A 10,438-nucleotide genomic window follows, 5' to 3' on the forward strand; every position below is an offset into this window, starting at 1 on the left:
GTGGATGATTACAAAGTATTTCACATTTTTTTCCTCAGTGTCATTACAGAGCATCCACTTTAATTAAATTTATTGTTTTAAAGCGTAGTACTAGGGTGTTGTACAGTGTTAGCCATTATGAATGTAGAGAAAAGCCAAGCAAAATTACACCTTTTACTGGCTAACTAAAAAGATTACAATATGCAAGCTTTCGAGGCAACTCAGGCCCCTTCTTCAGGCAAGATGTAATACAGAAACTGAAGTTTCCTATGTTTATATGTTGTTTTAAAGCAAAAATTAAACTATTTTCATTTCATTTTTTTTTTAAAGTATTTCTAAAAACTAATTGTGTACACAACTACTGAGCCAATACCTTGCAACAACCGAATAAGTGAGGGACTATTTATGTACAATTGTTCAACCTTGATCAACTTCCTAGGCTCACCTTTGGAACGAAAGAACAGGTAGCAGGTGTACTATGGCCAAGTGCTGCAGTGTCATTTTCAAATAAGAAAGGCTACATATGCAAAACTCACTGAGGAAAGCTGGTTTTCCACTGCAACACCCTGACTCATTTAACTGCCTTGAAACTAAAACCACATTTGCTCATATAAAACAACATAAAAAGTGGCAGAAGTAAATGGAATTTTTTTTTTAGTTAAATTCTTGTTCCATGCCCTTAGAGGCAGATTAATGCAGTACTGAAGACACTCATTTAGAGTAATCCCCCCACCCATTTCTTTTTAGTACTTAAAAGTGAAGAATACTGTGAAATATCCCATTATAATAAAATATGTTCTGTTAACACTAAGCAAGCTTATCACTTTATAGCTAGATAGAGAAAGCTAAATGTATATTTACCAGCTCTTAAAAAAGCTTGTTCACATTTTATATATATTTCTACTAGAGATTCAGGGATCAGGATCTTGTAGGGCTAAATACCAAGCACCAATTCCATGTTAAAAGAAGCTAATCTCATTTTTCCTTTTAACCCCCACCACCACCACCACTACCTCCTCCTCCTCCAAACTAGGCCCCTGCATAACCAGCCATGTAGAAACCTTTTGTTCTATATTATACTAAAAATTAATTTGCACACCACAGGTGCTTTTGTTCATATTAACAATAAAATTCTGTATGTAATTCTCTAGATTTATTGTACAGTTGCCATAAAATATACTAAAACAAAATTATTTTCAAACACATACTTTATTAAAACTTTCATAAAACATGTACACAACATATTTATGCCATTTGAATTATGTACAAAAGAAAATAAAATGCATGCCATAGTTACAAGCCACAATTTTAATAAAATGTTTATCAAGAAAACACAAGGCTAACATGCTTAACAAGTTTACACCTAAAAATATGCAAATTTGGCTTTTAAGCTAACATGTCTATAATTTACTAAGCAGTGTGGGCAAAATGTTATTTGTTCCGTTTCTAATACTATGCTAAACAAAGTTTGCTTACTTTTCACATTCAGACAAGGAGTGCCATTTTAATTAAATGACAAAATGAAATGGTCTGAACTCAAACAAGATTCCCTTTTAATTCCTCCCAATGACACACATTTCTATTATTCCATTCCAAGGACAGCTGGAAATCAAATATGTCTGTCATTCCTCTCCATGCATAGGATGAGTCCCAAGATTCTTATCTGATAGTTTGTTACTCCAGTTTTTAATGAAAAAAAAACTACCCCATCTTCACTCTGTCCTAAAGTCTGACTGTCCAGTCTCAGTTTACATGAAGTTCTCTCAGCAAAGTGGCAAATGCGCTTCCTCAAGTAACTTAATACTTAGCATAAAGGAGCACTATAACTAAATTACCGTTAAGCGTAGAAAAGCAGACTCTAAAGAAAATTGATTTACTGATCACCAATCAGATCGTTAAATGGAGAACAAATCATTTTTACCTACATATCATGCATGGCACTTCCACGTTTAACATCAGTTTTCAAGAGCACTTATCAGTTCAAGCTACGCAGTTAATAATGACTCCTACAGTACAAAACCACTCGTAATTTTATGCCTTTTTCAGAACTTCACTGGTAACTACAGAGGTTAATAAATGAAGCAGCTGTACTGACTCAATCACCAAAATCTGTAACACTTACCAAGCTTGATTTTAATCAGTTTGACATCTACGATGCATTATTCTACTATATGGTTATTCAATTTACAGATTAGTGAATTACATTTCAGAACATGTGTCTCCCGCCTTCTGTATCTATCCATCTATTCTCTGCACTCATTTTATCCAATACACGGTAAAGGAGAGAAAGATTTTTTTTTTTCCTGCAATATCGATATGCTAATTATTCAGTTGACAAACATAATTTCTTCTGACTCTAACATGAATCATCTATTTCCCAAACACGGAAGCTAGGCTTCCTACTTTAACAGTGAACCATGCAATCCTGAACTTCCACTTACTTGTCAATGTCATATTGTCTTATTAATTGTAAATCTAATAAAACCCACACACTTGATAAATGCCACTTCAAACAAGTGTCTACTTCATAGAACCCAGTATACCTTGTTTTGGATGGACTGAGTTTGAAGGAGCCATCTTTGCTTACAGACACAAAGTAATATTTTCCAAAAAAAAAAAATCACACTAATGTTACATATACACTCACCGGCCACTTTATTAGGTACACTTGATTAATTGCTTGTTACTGCAAATATCTGACTAATCACATGGCAGCAACTCAAAATATTTATGCTTGTAAACATTGTCAAGGCAACCTGCTGAAGTGCAAACAGAGCATCAGTATGGAAGGAAATATGATTTAAGTGACTTTGAACATGGCATGGTTGTAAGTGCCAGATGTGATGGTTGAAAAGGGGAAAAAAATCCTATGAGCGGCAATTCACTGCAGGGTGAAAATGCCATGTTGATGCCAGAGGTCAGAGGAGAATGGCCAGACTGGTTCGAGCTGTCAGAAAGGCAACAGTAACTCAAATAACTCATTTCAACTGAGGTATGCAGAAGTGCATCTCTGAATGCACAACACATAGAACCTTCAAGCAGATGGGCTACAACAGGAGACCACACCAGGTGCCACTATTGTTAGCTGAAAACAGGCAACTGAGGCTAAAAGTCACATGGGCTCATCAAAATTGGACAATGCAAGATAGGAAAAAAGTGGCCTGATCTGACGAGTCTTGATTTCTGCTGCGAGATTCAGATGACAGGGTCAGAATTTAGCGCCAACACGACAGCAGGAATCCATCCTGCCTTGAATCAATGGTTCAGGCTGGTGGTGCTGTAATGATGTTGGCACACTTTGGGCCCCTCAGTAACAATTAAGCATTCTTTAAATATCACAGCCTACCAAAGTAGTATTGCTGACCATGTCCAACCCATATTCTTACGGCTACTTCCAGCAGGATAACATGCCATGTCACAAAGCTCAGATCATCTCAAACTGATTTACATGAGAAAAAGTTTGATGTACTCAATACTGTACTGCACCTATAGATAGATAGACAGATAGATGTGAAAGGTACTATATAATATATAGACAGACAGACAGAAATTCATATAGAATGTGGTGGAACAGGAGAATTACATCATGATGTGAAGCCGACAAATCAGCAGAAACTGTGATGCTATCATGTCAATATGGACCAAAATCCCTGTGGAATGTTTCCAGTGCCTTGTTAAATCTATGCCACAAAGAATTACGGAAGTTCTGAAGGATAAAGGGGGGCCAAGCCAGTACTAGCAAGGTGTACCTAATGAACTGGCCAGTGTGCATGTATCACTAACTGAAGAATAACCTAAATTATTAGCTGAATGTTAACTTAAGCTTAGCTGTCAAGACGTATTCCACGTTAAACAGAATTAATATGTAATTACACTGGACCTAAAGTGAATGCGAGTCTTTGTAGGCTGTGCGATGTGCTGGTGCCACTCCTAAGCCTGCATCAAGCCTTGCACCCAAGCAAGATTGAAAATAGCTGATGTAATAAGCTACCAAAGGCATTTAGCCTTTGGGAAAACAACATGTATGAAAGAAGGATACACCTTAAACTAGGACTGCAAATGTACAAAAAAAATAAAGTAAAACTTCAGGAAGTGAGAGAGATAGACAGACACAAACATTCACTGCTAAAAAGAGGACCTAGTAGTGATACTTTTTTTCATAAAACGCACTGCTTATAAGTGGCAGTATTCTAAATCAGAAATACTTTATGGATATAACCACACTGTAATGCTGAATAAAGCATAACTATGGCCCTGTCAAAAACAAATATACTGTACAACCAGAACAGTGGTCAGGTAGTTATTTTTTTTTATTATTATAAGTAATAAGTAACAATCATATGATCAGAGGGAAGTCCTTTCATAAAAAAAAAAAAAACAGAAAAATTGATTAACACTGAAGAAAATACTCACAAAAACAACTTATGCTTGCAAAAGACACCTTAAGTGTAATATAACCTAATGCTTATATTTTAAATTTAAACTCTTTTTTTCCCAAGAGAACTGCAATGTGTTTATTTGAGATTTAAAAAAACTGCAGTAGATAGCGCCATATTAATTCACATTGTCCGATATAAATGTTTGAGGCTGATTTGGAGAATAGTACTTTCAAATGGTCAATTCTATTCCATTAACTCATACAGCTTTTTGATTCATTACTTACACATTCCAGAATTATTTGCATTCAATGAACAAGCCCGCTACAGTACAGTAGTGCAGAATGTCCTGGTATTCTGTATGGCTAATCCCGGGATGTCAACTTTCAACTGCAATCTGAAAACCGCTCACAGTACACCAGACAAAACATAAAAAGAATCTACCCAACTGCAGGATTCAGGTAATTTCCAAAACTGAAAATAAGCTCAGTTTTAAAACATGGGGATGATTAGGTTTTGAAAATACATTTTCTGGCAAATGTCACTTTGGATTTATCACAGTAAAACCAATGAGGTATTACTGATTACTTTAATAGTATGTACTAATTTCAAACAAAATCTTTATTGTAATTTTTATCTCTCTTTCAAAATATGTATGTGGGTGTGTGAATAGACAAATACTTTCAAATATACAAATTTTTTAAATTGCATTCATTGGGAAGATGTTAATTTCTTATACATTTTTCTCCACATTAGATAAATACCACTAATAGTTAATTGTGTCTTAAGTTTCTGAGCACAGAGCCCTGTCAAATATGAGAACATAGAGGCCTATCAAAACAAGAACAAACTTAAATCCTACAAACAATTTGATAGTCTGGAAAACGATCATAGCAATTTTCAGTTGGCCAGTTCACCTAACCAGAGGTCTTCGGACTTAAAGACTCCAATACTGAAAAACTCTTATGAAACATGGGGTTTGATGATCTTCACATGTCTTGAGTCAAAAATCAAACCCAGATAAAACTGACAAATATGGATGTACACCATATAAGAATATACACTGCTAAAACAATGATGAAAGGTTACTAGTAGGTAACATGGCATAAGGGCTGAGGTGTTAAGACTTTAAACCTGAGGTTCTGGGTTCAAATCCTGCTACTGACATTGTGTGACCATGAGCAAATCACTTCACCTGCCTGTGCCCCAACTGGAAAAACAAATTTAACCAATTGTATCTGGGATGTTGCATGTTATCTTTGACAAAGGTGTCAGACAAACAAATAAATATAAAAAAATAATCAGTTGTGGGACCCTTCACTTTACAGGTTTTAACTGACAATCATCATCAAAGATTCAATGTTGCAATTAAATGCATGAAGTGCATGTAGCATAACTTCGAGAATGAACATTTTTGTGAGTTATTTTGTAATTATAGAAATGTCTACAGAAATGCAAATGTCTAGAGTATTTCACCATCTTAAATATATTCAGAGAAGCAGGTGAGAAACTTAAAAACATGACATAAAAACATGAACATGTAGACTCTCTCTCAGTTTACTGATTTTCTCAAAAACATTAACCAAAAAAAAAAAAATCCCTGTACAGATGTAATGAGAAGTCAAGCAAAATGAGACATTTAATTTGCTAACTAAAAAGATTACAATACGAAAGCCTGCGAGGCAACTCTGGCCCCTTCTTACATCCATAATTGCTAAGATGGTACAACACCCTAGAACTACAGACATGTGTGAAAAGACCAATACATTTACCTTTCAAATTCTGTATGGCTTGGGGAGAAATTCGTTTTCACACATTTTTCCATAAGCTAAATAAATATCACTAATAGTTAATAGTTTCTAAAATTTTTGAAAAAGTAAAAGCCCTGTCAAACTAACGTCAAATGGCAGAATGTAAGGGTGTGTCATCAACAAGAATTTATTTTAATCATTTGGAGAATTAACATTTTTTAGACTTAGTGTGGAATTATACAACAGCATAAAGTGATTGGAGTATTTCACCATTCAAAATATATTCTGAGCAGCAGGTGATACACATAAAAATACGAAGAAGTAGAAACATTCTAGTTACAAAATGTTTGTGTTCATAAGAATTATTAATGAATGCTTTGAAATCACTCCTTTTTTTTCTGTCTGGCGCCTCACAACTTAGTGTTATGAGAAACCCCCAAAATAAGACAAACTATTCATGTTGTTTGGATGTCTAGTGTAGAGCTGTTTTTGGAGATCCACACTAGTTTTAGCCCTCAAAAGACAAAAAAAAAAAAAGTCAATTTAAGGTCATTTTTGGATCATATTTAATGCCGGAAAGAACGCCCTTATGATAAAGACTAAACCAACAGGTATCCTCAGCAAAATGACTGGAAGGTCTTAAAGTTGTGCATGTCACATTAATTGACTCTAAGAGTTTACCATCTAATTGGTGACAAGGGGGGCAAAATACTGCATTTATCAAAAATTCAAAAAAATGGGGATCGGTAATATATGCAAGTGAAAGTGTCATTTTAAGCTATTTTGAGGTTGCCGATGATGAATATGATCCTGTTTTTGATATCTGATTCTTTACCAGTGGACTTAGCTCTCTCTGAGCCACTCCCAGAAGGTGAAAAATGGCAAATTTAAAACATAAGCATGTGGGGTATCGTTTTACACTTTTTCAAGATCAGCGATTACGAATATGATGTTAGTTTTGATCCTTCACTCTGGATCTAGCACTCCAAGACCTCTATCGGAGGGCAAAAAATGACAAATTTCTATTTCAATATAGATTATTTACTCTTTAAACATTTCAATTGAAGCACACATTAGAATGTTTCAAATATATGATGACACTATTCTTGTTTATTAATAATAATAATAATTCATTACATTTATATAGCGCTTTTCTCAGTACTTATGTACTTCTACCGCATGAAGTAAATCATTGCTTTTCTTATGAACAGCCCAAAAAAATAGTACTTTATGCCCCTACTTTTGCTCATTATTTGAATGACGCCTTTATCCAAGGTTACCTAGGACATTTAATGTGCAGACTTTTACATTTCTTTTGTTTTTCCTATCGCAGGACAGACAGGTGAAGTGACTTGCTCATGGTCACAAAGTGTTGGCAGCAGGATTTGAACCTATAACATCAAGGTTTGAAATCCAAATCACTAACCACTATGCCATGTGGGTGTGTGAACTGACAAACATGGTTAACTTTCCAATTTTGGATTCCTGGGCTGGGGGGCGGGGATAGGGTCATTTTTACATATACTAGATAAATATCACTAAAATTTATGTCTAAAATTTAAAACACTGTCAACCTACCAGCATGTAAGGGTGCATCAAAACAAGTATCAACTTTAATCCAACAGTTTGACAGTTTGGAAAAAAGTATGTGCAGAAAAAGGTGTTCACAGCTAACCACCTTCATTGCCTTACAAAACTATGGGATTTGATGATGTCCACACATTTTCCATCCAGAATCCTAACCCCAAAAAAGCCGTCAAACACAAACTGAACTGTAATAGATTACATCACCTTTTCACAAGCGACATACAAGAATAAAACTGCCGAAATAAAAAGAATCTATTGCGTGTACCTGCACTTTACAGTTTTGAACCGACAATGAAAAGTACCAGGTCCATGAGTAGTATCTTATAAAGTTAATATGGAATCACACAACGGTCTGCAGAAGTGAAAATGTCTGGAGTATTACACTGTCCGAAATATATTCCGAGCTCAGGTGACAGACGTTAAAACATTCACATGTAGAGACTCCCTAGTTACAGATTTATACTTTTTTTTTCCAGTTGCAACATTAATGATAAAAAAATCATCTTGCGGAAAACCGTGATAATATTTTCTTAATCACCTTTAAGCAAGCAAAATGAAACACTAGATGCACTTGACACCCATCCTGCGACAGTTGTACACTTCAAGCCTGCATCATGTTGCTTCTATTTCATTTTTATATAAATCCATAAGGCAAGAAAACACTGATAAAATTTACAGAAGGACATACTGCAACACGTTATTAAAAACCCAACAGCGGCGCACTGGAATCGCGAGTACCGTTCATTACGATCGTAACCACCAAGCTTTCAATCCGATCTAACCTGACTTCTAAATTATTATAAGCGCTATCCATTACAAAACTTGAATCAAATACGGTTTGTCAGCCCTTTCGCTGTAACCTGGCATCTCGTGACTTTACTTGACGTTTTGAAAACAGCTTTGTGCAAATATTCACAGACCTTCCAAAAAATTAGGCGGATTAAAAAAAAAGACAAAATCGGTTGTCTAATCGGACACCTTTAAATGCCCAAAATCCACGAGTATTTTCTTTTCGGGTAAAAAGGGCAGGCTCTACGGTAAATAGCAGGCCGCAAAATGTGAACGCTTGGGCAACAGCAATCTTGTATGTGAACACCACAGCACTGCACTGCACGGCACCCTCCCTTCCTTAATCAGCATTTACAGCATTGCACGATCACAATTTTTTAACCCGGGAAACGCTGAAAATGTACAAAAAACATTTCGCTAGGAGAAATACTCATAAATATTGCTAGCCCAATGACGTAATTGCACCAGAATTTGTATGAAACGCTTGTGTGATCACTGGATCACCTGGTGGATGTGCAATTCCACTACTACTAGGCCCCTGTACATTTGACGCTGCGATAGTCTCATGAAGCCAGCCATTTTCATCCAGACGCTAACCGTTTCGTCAAATAAACCAAACCAAACTCGTTCGTAAGAAAAGAACTCGATAAATTAAGCAGGCGGTGCACGTTGTGAGCCCGGGCTGTGTTTTATGTAATGCTTCCCTAGTAAGTGGGAGGGGGTTAGCAAATAGCATTGCCTAAGCTTACCTCAGAAACCTCGTCCTCGTCGCTGCCGGATCCCGGGCCAGAAGAAAGCACTGCGGCCGCCGCCAGCTTGAAATCCAGTCGGTCTGAAGCGGGCCCGCCAGCCTCTCCGAACAGGCGCACTTTCTTTCCTCCGACACCGATCCCTAGGCCGCCGAGCCCGGCTCCTGGGGCAGCTCCAACCCCCATCCCTACCGCAGGGGAGCGCGGAGTCACCGAGTCAATCTCGTCCTCGAAGCCGTCCGTCAACATTGCCGTCCCGGCTACTGCATTCTGCATACTTCCCAGTGTAATATGTAGTTTTATAAACGCAACACCGTATTTTATTTTCTTCGGATAGCTAATTTATTTTTATTTACTATATTTTTACTTCAGAAAATCCCGAAACTCTCCTGAAGCGAGACGAGAAGAGAATCCCTTTCCCCCCAGCCATTAACTTTCTAACAACCTAACCTACTGCGCACCATTCCGGTACCTTCCCGCCCTCCTCCTCTTCCACTCTCATTCCAATCAAAGCGAGAGAACTTTCCCCATTCTACATTTCTATTGGCTGAGGTACATGTCTGTTAAATCTTTCGCACGCGCCGTCAAGTTCGGTCGAGAAACATCTACAGAGGGAGGCGGGCGCCCTGAGGTTTAACGCGAGGAAACTGAAATTCAGCACTGCGGTAGGTGCATCACCACGTCAATCACCATCTCCCGCCTTTAAAGACCCGCCTAGTTTTCTTTCCCCGAAAAAAAAAAAAAAGTAAGTATGTAAGTAAGTAAAGGTTGCTTTAGGATTTATGGAATAGGGTGGGTCTCTTTAATTTTCTACTTAAAAGTGATTAGACCACGTCGCTATGATTAACCGTTTGGAATATATTTATTCCCGCCTACAGGCGTTTTTGTATTAACCTAGCAAGGACGGTGAAGAGCTACTTGTCGCTTCGTTCTAAACATCAGGCCTGTTGTGGAAAATGACAGTTTTAGTTAGAGTAAACGAAAGCAATAACCGAGGAGTCCTGTGCAGCCAGCTGCTATCCTGTTCACTTTCAGAAGTCCCTGTTTACATAGAGGTGGAGAGGCACGAGAAAGGAAGAGGTAGATCCTTTTGGGATTTGTAGTTTCCCTATGCTGACTTTCTTTGTAGTGTTTAGGCTATGACTGATCGATTGAAAGATTACTTTACGATTCTGACACTGAAAAGCAGCACATCGTTGTAACAGAC

At 37.1% G+C, this 10,438-nt stretch overlaps 1 protein-coding gene across 1 annotated transcript in view; it reads right to left on the reverse strand.

Annotated features, from left to right (window-relative positions):
- Positions 1 to 9,682, reverse strand: part of ankhd1 (ankyrin repeat and KH domain containing 1) — a 198,412-nt gene extending 188,730 nt beyond the window's left edge. Inside the window, 1 exon segment of the mRNA XM_051934204.1 lies at positions 9,232 to 9,682. Coding sequence (XP_051790164.1) covers positions 9,232 to 9,507 — 276 coding nt within the window. The 5' untranslated portion in view covers positions 9,508 to 9,682.
- Between the last annotated feature and the right edge of the window lie 756 nt (positions 9,683 to 10,438).

The sequence above is a fragment of the Erpetoichthys calabaricus genome, chromosome 11 (genome assembly GCF_900747795.2).
Source record: "Erpetoichthys calabaricus chromosome 11, fErpCal1.3, whole genome shotgun sequence".
Classification (NCBI taxonomy): Eukaryota; Metazoa; Chordata; class Cladistia; order Polypteriformes; family Polypteridae; genus Erpetoichthys; species Erpetoichthys calabaricus.